The 17861-nt window shown below is 42.3% G+C and overlaps 1 protein-coding gene and 1 long non-coding RNA gene across 9 annotated transcripts in view; one reads left to right on the top strand and one right to left on the bottom strand.

Annotated features, from left to right (window-relative positions):
* LOC107052653 overlaps nt 1-1253 on the bottom strand; it is a 47592-nt gene extending 46339 nt beyond the window's left edge. For 4 of the 7 annotated variants that reach the window (XR_005857322.2, XR_005857327.2, XR_005857318.2 and 1 more), the window contains exon 1: nt 1161-1253. This is a non-coding gene — a long non-coding RNA (uncharacterized LOC107052653). Of the gene's footprint in view, nt 1-1031 lie in introns of all 7 variants that reach the window. The other 3 variants (XR_005857323.2, XR_005857321.2, XR_005857320.2) reach the window with 1 other exon arrangement.
* Nucleotides 319-16895, top strand: FRRS1L (ferric chelate reductase 1 like). 2 transcript variants are annotated; one of them, XM_046935248.1, is made up of 6 exons: nt 319-1081; nt 3191-3293; nt 3585-3669; nt 4154-4292; nt 7889-8135; nt 8340-16895. In XM_046935248.1, exons 1-6 carry the CDS (start codon nt 908-910, stop codon nt 8510-8512), a joined length of 921 nt encoding a protein of 306 aa, XP_046791204.1. In that variant the 5' UTR covers nt 319-907; the 3' UTR covers nt 8513-16895. The 2 variants fall into 2 exon arrangements, with proteins under 2 accessions (XP_046791204.1, XP_015137835.1); XM_015282349.4 differs by lacking the exons at nt 319-1081; nt 3191-3293 and adding an exon at nt 1370-1700.
* The last annotated feature ends 966 nt before the right edge of the window (nt 16896-17861 follow it).

The raw sequence follows: 17861 nt of genomic DNA, 5'->3' as shown, positions 1-17861 counted from the left end.
CCAACTCCCTCAGCCCTTCTTCATAGGAGATGGCCCAAGGCCTGCTCCACCACTCGTGACCAGCCTTCACCTGGACACAGAGCCAGTGACTCTTGCTAATGATTTTTGAGTGGCAGCCTTAATTACTTGATTACATCGGGATCTTCCCTGCAGGAGCACTGCTGCACAGGCAGTGCTGTTAGTTGCACTGTGAACTCTCCTGTTTGCTGCAAGCATCCCACATGTTTACTGGTGCTGTGAAGCATCACACGGTGCTCTCAAGCCTGTTGCCAGTGAGGAGAAGACGCACACAGCTGACAGCTGTTCCAGTGCTGAGCAAATGCTTATTCACAGGCAGTACGACGGTCGGGTGGCTATTTCCAAAAGGAGATGGGGGGCCTTCATCAGAGCTGATTATCGTCGGAAAGAATAAGCCACGGCCCTATTTTCCCGTCAGCCTGATTTGTAAGGGTTTTTCTATTGCTGTTTGCTTCTTTTCCACCGGCCCTGCAAAGTTTGCCAGACTGCATTGGAAGGGGAAGAAGAGACTCATTATTTTGTATCTGAGCATGGTGCTGCCCTCTCGCAGCTTCTTACATGGAACACGCTGAATTTGCACGTGATCAAAATTACTCTTGCACTCTTTTACCCCTGAGTGAATACTGCTCTGTCTGCAGTGAGCAGTTGGTGCTCGGTGGGAGCACTGCGGCAGTGAGAGCCTCTGCCCAGCCCAGGGGAACGGACTCACCCCAAAAGCAGCCCCATCCGAGAGTAACTTCAGGCAGCCGCCGGCGATCAGAAAAGAAAGGTGGCACTGTAGTTGTCAGGGTACTGCCAACGTCGTTCAGCCGCCCCACCACCACCCCCCAAAGTTTGGCCAAGCAGAGGAAGCGTAACCACGCAAAACCCAACCAAAAAGCGAGGAGTTATGACCAGGAAGCGCAGCCAAGCCCTAAAGAAGTGTGCGAGGCCGCTGTCTGACCTCTACCCGCGGGCAGCACGCAGCAGTAGCACACGCGAGGCGCGCCGCCCCGCTGCCATCCCGGGCTTACCTGGGCGCAGCGCGGCGCTGGTGGCACGGCGGAGCCCGCCGCCCCGGCAGGTGGGAGCACACACACCCGCGGCTACGCCGCACACCGTGCAAGCACGAATGAGCGGCTGACAGCGAGCGGCTGCTTTACCTGCGATGAACGTAACGCGGTCCCGCCTCAGAACTCCTCCAACCCCACTCAAACCCGGCGTGCGGCTCAGCTCGCATTAGGCGGGCGGGCGGGACGGCCCCGCCGCGCCGAGAGCTTTTGGGGTACCGCCACGCGGGGCCGTCCCACGTCCCCCTCCCACGCCCCCGTCCCGCGTTCCCTCCCCGCGCCCCCGCCGGCCCCGGGGCGGTCTCTCCTCTCCGCTGCGCTCCTTCCTCGCCGCCCCCGCTCTGCCGGCGGCGCAGCAGCCCGGGGCGGGCGGGCATCAGGCGCGCTCGGCGCCGCCGCCTTCCCACCCCGCCGCCGCCGCCGCCGCCATGGCGGTGCGGAGCGCCGGCGCTCGGCGGCTGCTGCTGCTGCTGCTCCTGGCCGGCTCTGCCGCCAGCCCGGCGGAGGAGGGCGGCGGGCGGCGGGAGGCGGGCGGCGGGGAGCAGGGCGAGGAGGCGGCGCGGCCGCACCACGACTCCTCGTACGGCACCTTCGCCAGCGAGTTCTACGACCTGCGCTACCTCTCCGAGGAGGGTGCGCCGCGGGGCGGCCGTGCGGAAGGGAGGGCGGGCGGCGGGGGCCGCGCGGGGCCGGGGCGGGCGGCGGCGGCGTTCGGGACGAAGGCCAGCGCCCGCCGCCATCTTCTGCCCGCAACCGCCGCCGTGCGGGCCGCCGGGCGCCGCGCCGGGCTCGGGGGGCTCCTCGCCTCGGGTCTGCGGGCCCGTAGGCAGCGAGGGGCGGCGGGGCACGGGCTCAGGGCCCGGCCGAGGGCAGCGGGAGGCGGCGGCCGGTGCCCGGCGGGCGGTGCTCGGTCGTTCGGTCGTGAAGGAGGCGGCACGGGCGAGAGATGGAGGGGTTTATCGTATTGCTAAAATGCCGAGTGATGGCGTGAGTGGCAAGAAATTACAGCCGCGTTTTTCGAAACAGATGTTGGATGGAGTGGGAAAAAATGAAGCGGTGAGAAGGTGGGATGTACTGCAGTTAGCCTCGGGATGATGCTCCACTGTGAAATGCTGTGAAACGTTGCTAGCTTTGCATGCTTGAACCAGCTGACTGCTTTACCTAGCCCACGGTGTGGCCAATGGAAGCTGTAATTTGCGGGTTATGGCCTATTTCCTCTCTCCCTTGGCACCGTCAGAAGCCTAGAAAGTGAATCAGGGCTCGCAGAGCCCAGTGCCTGGAGGCGCAGGGCACACACTCCTGTTTGTTTGGAGATGCTGCAGCCTGCAACTCTCAGAGCTCTTTCTGGCTTCACGACTTAGTGCTTTGTTTTTAAGTTGGCTGACTAAAATCACATTAAAATACCAATGTGTATAGAGCAAAACCGAACCTCTGCAAGCCAAAACCAATCTGCAGAGAAAAACATGTATTTAATATTGAAGATGTTTCGCAGTAAAACCTACGTTGTGCATTGCTGACATGATGGAAAGAACACAGAACCTTCCCACTTGCAGGTTAGATGAACCAAAACTGAAGGTGGCTATTTGTATAACAAATCTATGTAATAAGATGAGAAGTGCTGACCTCGAGTTGCACCAGGGGAGGTTCAGGTTGGATATTAGGAAAGATTTATTCTCAGAAAGAGTGGTGAGGCATTGCAACAGGCTGCCCGGGGAGGTGGTGGAGTCACTGTCCCTGGGGGTATTCAAGAAATGTGTAGATGTGGCACTGAGGGGCACGGTGGGGATGGACTGATGGTTGGACTGGATAATCCTAGAGGTCCTTTCCAGCCTTAATGATTCTGTGATTCTAAGAGAGGAAAGGTCTGCTTGCAGATGTTCATGCCATGTCTCCAGTATATTACAGTACAGCAGATAAGCTATTGCCTGGAGTCATGGATCCTTCCTTATCTGTCTTCTCCGTGCCTTACCTCACAAGTGATTGCAGGTCATTGCTGCAGGCATTACCTGTTTTGATACTCTTCCCTTCTGACTCAATGCGTGTTTTCTGTACTTCTTAAAGGAGAAGGTATCCATTCAGTATCCATTCCTAAAGCTGAGGAGTCAGAATTCTCTCCCTTACAGATATTCCGAGGGATCCAAGCATGCACGAAGAGCCAGCCGAGTGGAGATCCCCAAGCCTTAGCTGAATGCCCTGCTCTATGTTCGTGCTGCCAAAGCTTACATGGTCAGTGGAAGGCTTCCTGCCCTCATTGTAGCAAAGTTGTGCTTCAGCACTTTTCTTCCCTGCCTGAAGAATGTTGCAAACCTGAGGAAATGTTTTCATTTCTCTGTGTTATTTTAGTATCTCAATCCTGGACCCACTGATAGAGGGACTGTGTCTGTGACAAGGTAGTCCCTCATCAGTAAAGCTCAGTTATCACCAGTCAAAGTAAACACTATTGGAACCCTTTCTCTTCGGTGCTACTGCTTTTTTCTCCTTGTATTTATTTGGTTATGCTTTATTCTCATTCCACAGGTTACCCTTTCCCTACTGCACCTCCTGTGGATCCATTTGCAAAAATCAGAGTGGATGACTGTGGAAAAACGAAGGGATGCTTCAGGTCAGTCTGAGATAAAAATACAGGTACCTTTACATTTGCAAGTGCTGACTGATGGCACTCAAGAGTTTGATCGATGTTCCATATTCATTTGAATTTTTTTTTGTTATTTGGGAACCTACTCTATAGTGTAGGACTGTTTTATTTAAGTAAATCAGATTATTTAAGGACATCGGAGGTTGGACTAGATTAACTTATGATCTTTGCATTCTCCTGAAGCACTTACTTATAAAACAGGGACTCAGCATTTCAACACAGTAATGCTGTGCATATGTAATTGCTTGTCATTATGATTAAACATTATGTGTTCTTATTCTAAAAAAGTAATATTTGCAAGCAATTAACAGTACTACCTTAGTTTAGCGTAATTTATGTTTCACCGCCACTCTACCAACGTACATTCTTTTAGTTTTTCTTCTGGAAACATAATCTCCGCAGCAAGAAATTGAAGGGCAAAGTTTGCATGTTTTTTTCCATTTCTATTTAGGTACGGCAAACCTGGCTGTAACGCAGAGACCTGTGACTACTTCCTGAGTTACCGTAGAATAGGAGCTGATGTTGAATTTGAGTTGAGTGCTGATACCGATGGCTGGGTGGCAGTGGGATTCTCCTCAGACAAGAAAATGGTAGGGTTCTTAAACTTCTTCACGTTGATAGTGTGAACACTTTTGCATGCCAGAATACAAATACTTTACATTTTATCTGTCAGAAGTAGAGCATGTATGTAAAAACTGACTTGCTGAAAGCAAAGTACCCAATAGCCACTGGGGTGCAGAAGCTAGGTCTGCTGTCTCCTCAAAATTGCCTCATCCTTAGTAGCGTGTCCTTCCCCTTCTTTCCTAAATAGTACAACAGTGTTTTGATTTATCTTTGAGTGTTTGGTTATTATTTGCTTTTTGCCTTTTTATATCCTGTTGAGTTCTTTGTGTTGGTGTTACTTGGACAAAAGGCACATCAGGAACTAAATATCACAGAGTTTCATTCTTCAGTATGAAGAATCTTTCATTCATCTGTCTTTCAGAGATACAAATATGGCTTTCACTGTAAAACTCTGGAAATCTTCTTGTTTCTTTCATCTCTGTGTTTTATTCCAGGAAAGCCACAAATATGTGACAAAATGACTACTACTCACTTAAATCTACGTACTCTAGAAAGCAATCCTGTTAGGATTGCTTCTTCTATCTCTCCTGGATTTCACTGAGTTTTGTTTTATGCTCATTCCTCTACTTGGTTGTTCACTGAAGAGCCTTATTTTCGTGGTGTTTCACTAGGCAAAGAGGTGCATGTACTGTTTGAACTTAAAAAAAACCTGAGCAAAAGACAACTTCTGCAAATGTGTTTTGTCTTTGATCCTTGTAACACAATAGGATTGAAATGTAGTTTATAACATTGGTCTTCACATGCAGTGACATTCCTGAGTGAATAAAAAATACCGAGTCCATGTTCTAAATTACTAGTCAGAGGAGAGTACTGTTTCTTGTTCAGTTGTAAGCAGTAGTCAGAAAAAGTACAGAATGGGGAAATCCTGTTGTAGGAGCAGTGAGAGGCAATGGGAAGACTCACGCTAACTTAGCAACATTTTATCCGACCAAAAATGAGAATCAGAAAGAAAGTATCGGGGCAGGTGCCTTTCACTCATTAGTAACTATGTCTTGAGCGTGATGCTGCAAATAAACACAATGAAGAGAGCAATCTTTTGTGTCATAAAGAGTGTTGTGAGGTACAGTTTTACAGCCAAATTCCAGGAGGAGTTTGGATGCCACAACGTACAAGTAGTCAGCAGGATTTTCAAAGCAGCTCAGTAGCTTTAAATATTTGGCCCTAAGCTATCAGAGATCATGTTAGTGGTTTGTAACTCCTGTGTACCTGTACCACCACTTCAAAGCAAAGCCATTGAATTTCTATGGTTAGACAGATTTTGGAGAGATAATTGCTTTCAAGTACAATTAACCCTTCTCAGTGTAATCTTGCCAGGCTCTCTGCCACACCTCTTAACCATCCCTGTGCAGTGCAATCTCACTTCCCCTCTCCATGCTCCCTTGCAAGCCCACTCACTCCAACCTGTCCCATGGCTTCAGTTCCATTCAGCCTGTGTGTGCGGTCCATCCACTGCAGCCCTATCTCTGTTCCCACCCCTGTCCCCATCATATTCTTTGTGTTCCTCCCTCCCATTTCACTCAGGAGTGCAGACACACTACTCGGCCTGCCTGCATGATAGCCCTCAGTCAGAAACTTTCTCACTTTCTGCAGGACAGGTGGCATAAGCACGATTTCCAACCATGAGGATGTTTGCTGTAGCCCATGGGCTTGCCTGAGCAGGCAGAGTTGTGCTTGTGCTTGGTGGCTGGAAGATCGGTAAGGTACAAGAGTCCCTGGGACACACTAGCTATGCCTTAAAGCATACAGTACCTTTCAGCCCAGGAGGACCAAACAGCATGTAAACTCTCAGTTTCCACTAATAAGAGCTAAAGCTGAAAGTGAAAGATTTTCATTATAAATTTGATGTGTATGAGAACTACCGGTCAGCTAGACTAAAACAGCTGGTGTTTGCCTTCCGCTCTTGTTCCCCTGCTGACCTCATCCCTTGTCATAACTTGAGGATGTTTTGGAATCTGGGATACTTTAATGGTGAAGTGACTTTGCATCAAAAGAGCTCTGCTGCGAGAAAGGGGCTGTACCGTGGAGGCCCTGATGAAAACACTGTGGCCTGGATAGCCAAAAAGTTCAAGGGAAAAAAAGTGTTTTTGGGTTGTCAGATTTTTTTTTAACTCCTGTGACCTATTTCTTTGTCTCAGATAACATTAGAGTTTTCCATTCATAGGCTTTTGTTCCTACTTAGGATTTTGTAATGTCATTCTGTTAAATGAGGTGCAGAATTGTTTTTTTTTTTCTTAACATGGATACAGTTTTTTGTTGGTTATTTATTTATTTATTTATTTATGCTTGTTTGTTTTGCCTCTTCATACTTAAAAATGAGAGATTGGTGCTGAGAGGTAAAGAAAAAATTAAACTTTTAGAAAATAAGCCATGGAAAGCAATGATAGGCTCAAGACCAAAGCTGGAAAGGTAGCCTGCAATGATACTGGGTACGGAAACTCTTGGAATGTGCTTTAACTGGTTTTTCTCTTATTCCCTCACTTCTGACACATCTTTTACAGGCTTTCATCGGCATAGTCCCAGAGAGATGCACTGTGCCCTTTTTGACTCCTTTCCCCGTAACAGCAAACTGATGGATGGTCATGCTAGCAAGCACTGCTTGTGGCATCAGTGTGCCCTATCAGAAAGACTTGTGTTGGAAGAGCAGGACCTGTGTCTAACGTAGTAGTGATACCTGCAGCAGTGGCATTCAGCAAAATGCCACGCATCAAACTTGCAGTGTTTTAATGGTTCATGACAGCAAGGCATCTACAAGACAGTGCTCCTAAAATTAATACCTCAGTGATGGAGCGATCTGCAACTTTGACAGTTACCTTGAATAAACTATTCTAACAACTGTTTTAATGTTTCTGTAAATGACTTACACAAACAATTGCCTCACGCTTCTTTCTATCCTTTGTTTCTTTGATTGGTAGTTTATACTATGGGAAGGGGCACAAACTGATTAATCTTTTCTTGTATTCTACAATATTCTGTATTGTTACTGTTTGCTGATCATTTCTCATTTTCTCCTAAGAGATGAATGAGAGGTTATATTATCATAAGTGAACATGAGATTAGAAAAGACAGACTGTAGTTTATGATAATAGCTATACAGATCTAGTAGATTAATCTTCTCTAACTTATTAAGTTATATTGCTTTTCTGTCCTCAGTGCTGACACAGTAGATTTTGCACGCATCAAGGAATCAAGACCGCCAATTTTACTGAAGCAGGATCCCAGAAATTCACACATTACGAAAGAAAACAGCCTTCTGCTGGTCCATTGTGTGATGTCAGGGTGATATCATGCCTTACGAATGTGTTGTGTATGTTAGCTTGTTTTGGATCTTAGAAAGATCCAAACAAGAATGCATAGACCCTAAATGTTAGTATTTACTCCGTGCTGTTCAATCTGGATGAAGAAATATTTCTAGGGAAAAGAATATTTGTGTATTTGTAACTTAGAAAAAGGGAGTAAGAGACCCAAGTCTTGACTGTGTTTTAACAGTCAAAGTTGTATAAATAAATGAGGAAATGCTTTGTGACACTTGTTTTCCTTCTGCAAAAATGTTTTTACCATGTAGGGTGGAGATGATGTCATGGCTTGTGTTCATGATGATAACGGAAGAGTCCGAATACAGCACTTTTACAATGTTGGTCAGTGGGCTAAGGAAATCCAGAGAAATCCTGCTAGAGATGAAGAGGGGGTTTTTGAAAACAATCGTGTGACTTGTCGATTCAAGCGTCCTGTATATGTTCCCCGAGAGGAAACTATTGTAGATCTGCACTTGAGCTGGTACTATCTGTTTGCCTGGGGTCCGGCAATTCAGGGTAAGTCGATACCTGTGCTACTGACAACTTAGGTACCAAAATTGATAAATGTCTTTCGGTGACATTATTCTTACTTATTTCCCCCCCTTTTTTAATGCATGCTCTTCTATGTATGAAAATTAAGTCTTCCTACCTATTTGTTTGATAAATCTTTAGAAATCAAATGCAGCTGATGTTATTTCTTTCTGCCCTTGCCTATTAAAGGTTCTATAACTCGTCACGATATAGACTCACCACCTGTATCAGAGCGTGTGGTCAGTATTTACAAGTATGAAGATATTTTCATGCCGTCAGCTGCCTATCAGACCTTCTCTTCTCCATTCTGCTTGCTCCTCATTGTTGCACTGACCTTCTATTTATTGATGGGAACCCCTTGACCTCTGGAAAGTAACGAGAATTTGCCAGTGAAGGTTTCTCAGGATGGATGGAGTTATGATGGATGACGCATATTTCTATTGGAATTTATATCACACCACCATCGTCATCTAGCTGCTTTTGAACATAGCTTCTCAGAAGAATGAAATCACCATCTTTTGAGTGGCTGAGTGGTGACAGATCATTTAAGAATAATCAATGAACAAATAAGAGACGATGTTCAGTGTTGTGACTACTTGCTTAACGAAGACTTTTGTAAAATCAGTGTGTGTGCGTGCGCGTGTGTGTATGTGTGTTTGGGAGGGGTGCCTGTATGTGTGGTTAGGATTGTTTAGTGATGCACATCTTATCAAATAACAAAAAAAAATGCCTTCCAAATCGCTCCCACAAAGCAAATTTGGGGAAACGTTACAATGCTGTTCGGTACTTCTGGTGCAGACGAAGTCCAAGTGTGGGTGCTGATCTTAGGATCGGGATGCTGACACTGCAGTATAAAAGCTACCCTTCCATAATGGACAGTTGGATGTTTTTTTTTTAAACTAATATTTATCAAGATGTATTTGCTCTGGTACTTTCCAAAACTAGTCTTGCATAATCAAGCATGAACAGGATTTTTTTAATGGGAAGAAATGATCAATGTCTTTATAACAATAGCGTTTCAACAACCTTCTTGAAAGAAATGTCTGCTTGTTTTATGAGTGAGGAATTACATTATAGAAACAAAGGGAAAGGAGAATGCAGTCATTTGAATTCTCCATACATAGGAAAAGCGAGTGTAAGCCACAGAGAACACTGAAGTTTCTAACAAGCCATAGAACATCCTCCCAATCAATGAAGTTTTTTTCTCTTTTTATTTAAAAGCAGTGATGTTGCTGATGTGTAAATACGTTTTTAAATAGTTGTGCTGTAGTACCAAGAAATCCATTTTTCTGTGTAGTATTCTTGTATATCCTGTTCCTGTTAAAGGTGAATATGGGCAGCAGATGTTCACTTACAAAGAAACGGAAATATAACTGAGATTATTTGTAAGGAGAGAGAGGAATTAATAAAAAGATCAGTATGTTTTATTTCATCAAATCATTGGTGAAACACAGTTACAGTGGAAAAGATGGGCTAAAGAGGAAACGCACTTTGATTTTTTTTATCACCAATAAATAATACAAAGATGAATGCTAAATATTATCAAACTATAAAGTGTCAAAATACATTTGAGCCATAGAATGTTCTGAAAATGCGGAATTTGTGTAGACAATTTCTATTATTCACGTGACAGTAGGGTGTGACGTATGTATGGGTGTAGCAGTTGAGTGTACTTAGGTACGGTTGCACATTTGTTTCCCAACTTGCATTATTGCACCAAAATTCTCTCTAATGTGATGCACTTAAGGGCTCTGTAATGTAGGATCTGGTAAAATATGTGATAGGCATTCTTTGTATTTTCATTCCTGTATAGAGTGTAAAATCAAAGTAACAAGCTTTGCTGGGTTTGCATCATTCTTCATGCAATTCAATTAATAGTTGGTTTTTTTTTTTTAGGTTCTACATTCTTGAAAGCAGTTCTTCAAGTAAAAATAGTGAAATGGGCTTGAAAAGGAATCACAAACTCCATCACAAATCCTTTATTACCATTTTTAGAGAAAGATTTCTTAGAAACACATAACGTTTTTATTGATGTCTTTAAGGATTTGTTTGCTTAAAATTGCTGCACTAAGGTTAAATAGGGGTGAGAAGAATGCAAATTGAAGTGAACTTTGAAGGTGCATATAGTAGCTCCTTTCGTGTAAATTACCTTCCATAAGTTGCATAACCAACTCACGATCTGATGAAATATGTAGTGGAAGCCACCTGATAAGGAAGGTCAGCTTTGGACCTTCACGATTGTAAAACTGAGGTCTAAGATTAGCAGAAGCAGAGAGCTGAGGTCGTGGATAATGAGTTTTATAGTAAGCAGCCAGGTGAAGTGAGGAAGTTATTAGGGCTAATTCCTTCTCTCCTGTGTTAAAGTGCAGGCAGTTTAGGGAGCTGAGATACTACAGTCCCTTTTCTGAAATCACAGCTACTCAAAGTAGCCTCAGGGTCACTTTAGTTTATGGCCTTGTAATTTACTGGTTTAGTTTTAGACATTTCCCTGATTGCCCACTAACAGGGTAATCTAATAACTGAAGCATACTGAAGTATGATAGAAACCCATTTAAAGCTCCTTTAATAGAGCGCTGCACTTAGGATAGCCTGGCTAGACCTAGGCAGGGACATATGTTAAATATGGCAATACTAATAGCAAGGTAAATGTACAACACACGTAGAGCTGCTTTGTGCTGTAAAGCGCTCTGCAGGGAGTCAGAGCTGTGTAAAGGTTGAAAGTTCAGGCTCTAAAGCAATAGTGAGGTCAGAGCTGAAGCATGGCCACTTATGGGAATGCCCCATGCAAAGCATAAACCGCTTCAGGCCACAGATGTACCCATGTTCTAAAGTAGGGCAGAAATACTGTTCCTTTTTTTTTTCAGGTTCCTTTTAAGCATTCTGTCTGGTGTTTTTGTTGTTGTATTTCTCTCTTTTCGAAATGTTAGCAGAGGTGTGCACTTCTCAATGCCCTTGATCCTTGAGCTTCAAAATACTTAATTAGCACTAATTAAGCATTTCTAATTAATTGGGAGGAAATAAAAGTCCACAACAAGCAGCAAAGCAATCTATTATTTGGCATTTAAATTTATGGCTGAGCTCTATTACTACTCCCTGGTAAACTGTTCTAAGACTTTGTATACTGCTTCACAGGTGTTAGAAAAGCTACTGTGCATTCTCTAAATGTTTGTGTTTAAGGAGAACTGAATACTGGAAATAAGGATGATAAATTAGAATCAGGAGGTAGGATAAGTGGTGGGTTTTTTGTTGCTTTTTCTTTTCTTCAGAGAAGAAAGTTTGTTGTATTGTGGCGCTTTGTCTGAGAGCTGTAGGAAAAGCAGGACTGTGAGCTTCCCAGATTCAGGAAAACAAGGAAGGTATAAGCACTTGGATATGGGTAGTTGGGAGTAAATACGAGAACAAAAAGGCTATGAGAGAAATGAAAAGGCTTTAATTCATTGGTGCTTAGCTTTATATGGTAACTAATAATTATTAATATTTGAGTAAGCGTGGACAGTGTTTTGTTTTTCATGTTTTCTTCCCTAATACTTCAAAGCAGGATTGATCCCTGCTGTACAGTTACTACAAAGTAGCTCTCTTCAAAGTAATTGAAAATTGGATCATTTTTAGATTCTTTATGGTGACTACCAGTAAGCAGCTATTAAATAACACATTTCCAAAGCGCTTTAATTTTGAGAGTGAGAATAAGTTGCTGCAGGGTAACATAATACAGAAGCAGAGGCTTTAGAAAGGTCACGTTTACAGTACGGTGGCCTTTGGAAATTTGAATTGGCTGCTAATTACAAAGATAATTAATTAGAAAGATAAGACCAGAAAAGACCATAAGGCATTAATTAGCAGTCTTGAATATATTCTTTCCATGCAGAACCATATTCAGCTCTGACCATAGCTTGTTACATTAACCATAACACCTTCTGCTCACTCAGTCCATCTTATCTATAACTTCGTATGCTTAAAGTTCATAAGCTATTTGAAGGAGCAATCAGCTTCTTTGTGATGGTGCCTGTCACAAAGGGACCTTGTGTTTTGACTGTAGTGTCTGACAGGTACTCCACTACAAATACTAAGGCCTGAAATTATACCATAAAGAGTGGCATAGGAAAAAGAAAAATAAACAGAGAATAAAGACCTCTATAAAGTTTGTTTCTCTTCAATGGAAACAAATAACTTTATGCATAGCTGAGACACTTCCAGGTGCTATTTATTTTTTCCCAAATAAGTGCTTAGTTGATTTTAGAATGTCGTTGGATACACAATGATGCTTTCACCTACAGTTGTAGCATTATAAGAGAATGATTCTGTTTCTGGAAGAGAATATTTTGATTAGATATTTTGAAAGCCCTCTGAAGCTTTCTTGTCTTTATTGATGGGCGTTGCAATACTTGGGTAGTGGGAAAATAAGTACTTGTAGCCAAGTTCCCCTAATCGAAGGGAACTCCCCAAATGGGTTAAAAGTTCTGAAAGCTTTTTTTGGCACTGACTTTTCCAGTCTTCACCGCAAGGATTAGAGAGTAACTGGAGCAATGCATGCATCAGCAAACTGCCCGGCCAGTAGCTTTGAAGCTTGATTGGGTTGCCATATCCTGAGGCTGGACCAAGAAGAAGAGCTCTCCTTGTGCTCCATGACTACTGTGAAACGGTGTTACAACTGTGTTAATGTCTTCCTCTGAAAAGTATTGTGCTCCTTGTCTGTAGCCCATGTCATGTCCCTGTGTCCACATCTGATGATCCTGAGAGGTCTTAGCCCAGCTGTAAAGAGGAGTTATTAAGTGAGGGGGACGGAGAGACAGCTGTCTTCACCATCAGCCAGGTCACAGTTAGAAATCTGTATTGTAGACGATACTCCTCTCTAAGTACTGTTGTGAGTTGAGGAGGAAAGGAAGAGGCGTTATTCTTTTTTTCAGTCTTTGTTGCCCTTACTTTTCCTGTCCTACTGCATCAGACGTTTAAAAAGAAGTAAATTATCCTCCATTTAGAGCATAGACCCTGTGGTCTTTGATTCTTTCTGGAAACGTTGGCTGTTGGCACTGCACTGCACTCTAGAGGCAGAACTGGAGCTCATAGAAAAACCTGCTAATTTTACTGGCACGTGAATTAAAATTGTGACCCCTTGCTATACTGATATGTTGTTTTTAAACTTCTCCAAATGATTTCCCCAAAGAAAAGTACTCAGCAACAGCTTTAGGAGAAGGAAACTTCTTTCACAGACAAAATTACAAAAGGTCTAGCATCACTTTTTCAGAGATGCCTACTGTGAAAGCGCTAATATCTCCTACAAAGTTCAACCGATTTAGAGCCTTACATTTATAGTAGAAGTAGACACATATTTAAATAATACAGTTGTTCTGGTGCTTCACGGAGCTGTGTATGTGGCCACCCTGCATGAACTGGCACCCTCCATTTCAACCCTGAGCCACAGCATGCGGTGAGCAGGTGGAAGAGTCTGCTTGGATGCTGTGTGATGATGTGAAGGCGACCTCAAATACTTCAGGACAGATGAGTAGAGGGTTTGTAAGTCAGACTGGAGGACGAAGAAAGGCTCATGATTTTGTCATACTTCCTATTTTTGCATGACTTTACACGTGGCAAAGAGGCATGTAAATCACATGGAAATTTTACTTGATATGCAAAGAAGCAACAGAATCTAACTGGAACAGGAATTTTAACTGTCCTAGCTGTTGTAAGGGCAGGAGGTCCGATTTATGCCTTGAGATGTGTGCTCCCAGAAAGATCCAAGATTTGAGCGAGAGGCTTGATCTTGCCCTTAGAGGTATGAAGAAAGGCCAGGATCCTGCATGTGATTGTAGCAGTTGTTTGCTGTGTGTACCTGCTCCCTGGCTCTCTCACAAACTGCTTGAGTCTCAGAAGAGGGAGTTTCTAAATCTTAACAGCTTGCTTTGCCCGTTGTGCTTCCCCTAAATTGAAACCCCATGATCAAGGTTTCTGTAGCATTGTATTAGGGCCTGATACAGTTCTTCCACAGCCTGCCCAGCACAGATAGCGATCTAACTGGAAACCTGTTGGCAATTTAAAGAAAATCTCAATTTTATGAGCATAAAAGTTGATTTGTATGTTTGTTTATTTATTTATTTATTTGCCATATCCCAACTCTTCACCTATTTTTCACTAACTATTCCATGCAGTTCATATGTCTGAGTGTCTGTTTTTTTCTGCAGATACAATAAGATCTAGATAAACCTTCCCGTTCTACACCTGTTATTGGAATAACCACTAAGGTAACTCTTAGAAATTTATTTTATGGTGAGTTTCGATAAAACTGTGTATATTTATATTCCCTTATTTAACTTCTCTCATCGGGGTTCAGGTAGTGAGGTAAAATCAATGTAATTTTGGAGGGCTTGTGCAGCTTGTGGGGTTAGTGGATGTGAAAAAGCAGACTGAACAAACGTGACTTTGAAGATCTGTGATTGCATTGGCAATAGCAAAGGAGCTGCTGTGAGGAAAAGAGCAGACTGTTTTTTTCTTGAATTGCCAACTAATTTCAATTGCATTCATTCCTAATTTGCTTCCATGTTTGTTCCTGAGGTAGGGATGTTTGCTCACACTGATGTCAGGATGGATCACAAGGAGAACTTCACAGCCTACGTTTGTATAAAGGCTACTGCTCAGTATAGACCAGTTCTGATCTGCATTAGAGACTACTTAAAAGTGTCCATACAAGGGGAATTTTTATATGACGCTTTAAAGAACTATTCTTTAAAGGTACTATGCTATTTATATAGACTCAATCATTACAGAATTACCTGTTAGCAGTAATCTTCTGAGTTGTTTCTAACTGCTACTTAACGCAAATTCATGTTTATGTTTTTAAGGAAGGAACTGGATTTTTCAAATATGCCAAGCAGCTGCAAATCCTTTATGGCTTCAATGCCTACTCATGGCAAAGTGATTGCAGTGCGTTACCCAATTTAGTCTCAGAGCTCTCTCTTAAGCTTCACATCATTCAGTTTAATTTTGTAAGTTGCCAATAGTAGAAGACTAAATAGGAGGAGAACTCAGCTAGATTCTGTGCAAAGGAATGGAAATATTATTGATTTTTCACAACAGCCATCAACCAGATTAACGAAAAATATTCTTCCCAGAATCAATATTTAGGTATACTAAATGTGTTGAAGGGGTGTGAAAAAATTATATAAGGCAGTTTAAAAACACAAGGTTAGACTGTATTTTGGAAATAAAACCAACCAAACAATAAACCTAAAATAAAATGGAAGATCTTGCATGTTCTCTTGCTCCTAGCTGATATTTTTAGATGAAGAAGAATATATGTGAAAACTGTGATGTTGCCTGCTACAGGATCATGTTTGCTCTTTTATTATACTAACTTCTTGTTGCTTTCTTTAGTGGAAAAAAATTAGTCTCACATTATTGTTTGGGTTTTTTTTTTTTTTTTCCTGAACAAGATGAAAGTAGATGTTAAAGAATCAAGGAAATATTTTCATTTAGACTATCAGGATAACCAGAGAGGAAACAATAGATATCAAATATAAAATACAAGAGGCAAAAACCATTGTATAGGAACTGTTGAATCACGGCCCGAACCTCTGATTGACCACCTGAGGCAAGCACTGAGTCAGCCATGGGAGCACAGGTGAAGGCAATTCAGCTGTGTGACCAGAAGGGGTGGAGCCAGACTCCATCTCTCCTAGACCCCATTTAAGGGCTGACTGCCACTAAGGAAGGATCTCTTCCTGGAGATTGCTCCTTGTGGAGTTTTCTCTGTGAGCCTATGACGTTGGTGAGCACCTTTCATTTATATCTGATCATCTTTTCCAACGTGGTAATCTTACCAGCCTCATTTCTCTGTATAACATCTGTATACTTATTTACTGTACAACTGTATTGTTTAAATCCCAAATTCTGTATCTGCTACTGAAATGTTAGACTGCTCATCTAATAATAAAGCAATGGTTTCTTTTTCTGTTTGTCATGGTGATGTGAACTCCATGACAAAAGTTAAAACTGTAAGAACGGCCAGTGTTTTTCCTAAAGCTGGAAGCATCAATCAAGTATTGACACAGAGTCAAAGATGAAATCCCAACCCATTAACTTCATTAGAAAAATGGGATCCTATTCATCAGTGATGTCCCCAACCTTCATTTCGGGAGATAAATTTTGTTAATGTATTTGAAACACGGTGAGTTCTGTTTAGATGAAGTCAGGTGCTAGGTATGTCTTGGTATTTCTGGTTAATATATTCTGAAATCTGGTTTGCTTTAAATTCTTAGCAGTTAAGCAGACTGTCATAACTACATTAACACTTGCCACTTGGATTTGTGTTATATAAACTGTAATGGTTGAAGCTGAAATGTCATCTGCACCTTTTGACTTCATTCAGTATTGTCAAGATGAAAATTAGGTCTAATACACAGAAGCACTTTGTAAGTATAGTGCTAAGTGGTGTTCTGGTTTTTTGGTGGTTTTCTTTTTTCTTTTACTAGACTCAGTTCTGTATGCCAATACCCAGCATCCATTTGAAGACAATGAGCATTTAAACTTATTTATATTCATGCACCAGTCTTTCTGAAAAAATAACAGTGGATGAATACATAATGGAATGATAGTGACCTACGGGATTATTTTACAATCAATGCATGTCCTAAACTATTGCTTTGTAACATCTGTTTTATACTAAACGTTGGTGTTAAAGTGAGCCTTGTTAGCTACTTGAAAGTGACATACAATATTTATAAACCTGTTATAATAAATGCTTTTTTAGTCCAATAAGTGTATGGTATGGCATTTATAAAAGGTTTAAAAAAAAAAGTCTATGCCCTGTGTTGTGTTAATAATTCCATCCTGTGCCATAGGTTTCGATTTATTACCCTGAGTAATTCCGTTTCACTCAGTGAGTCTGATCACAGTAACAAAACAACAGATGTGGGAGACTACTTATGTTTTTCTTTTCCGCAATCAGAATCGCTGTGAAGCTGTAAGTAAAAGAAATCAGCTATGTTTTAACAAATCAACCCAACTGACATTTGGTGTAACTAAATAGAATGTAGAGGTTTCTGTGGTGACCTCTCTGTTGGGTTTGTAATGTATCTGATGCAAGTATAATCAAGATACCAATATTTCAGATCCGGGTGTTTGATCTTCATCGCTGCCTTGCTGCTCCGTTTGGCCACCCAGCTCCTGAAGCAGTGCCAAGAACATAGTGTTGAAATGTGTTGGAGATTGGAAAGGGAGAGGAGAGAGTCCTGTATTGGTCATCAAGAAAAATCAACTGTAGGATGCTCGAAGAGATGCTTCAGTTTTGATCAGCATAAAAGATATTCTTTTTCCTTTAGCCTAAAATACAGTGACCTATGGATACAAAGTTTGACTGAATGATGAACAGTAAAGTTCATTCTTACTGAACTGGTAATAGTTTACGTTAAGTACTTTTGATTCATCCGAACAAGATATTACTTTTCCAGTAAACTGAATGAATGAAGTGAGATTCACCCCAACTGTGTGAATGCATATATTCAGCTATACGGGTTTAAAAACAAAAATAAAAAGCAGTTTCCCAAGCAGAGATAGACTTATTTTCCACATGTGTAGGCCGGTGCTGACACCTGCTGGCTTTATTGCTGAGTGATTTCATAGTTTTTTCCAGTTATTACAGGTATGAATCGTGATTAACTTGCTGCTGCCAATGTTGTCTGTCTCCTCTGCTTCCCAGCCACCTCGGTATCCAGTATTTTG

The sequence above is a fragment of the Gallus gallus genome, chromosome 2 (genome assembly GCF_016699485.2).
Source record: "Gallus gallus isolate bGalGal1 chromosome 2, bGalGal1.mat.broiler.GRCg7b, whole genome shotgun sequence".
NCBI classification, from domain to species: Eukaryota; Metazoa; Chordata; class Aves; order Galliformes; family Phasianidae; genus Gallus; species Gallus gallus.
This window is presented reverse-complemented; position numbering and strand designations above follow the sequence as displayed.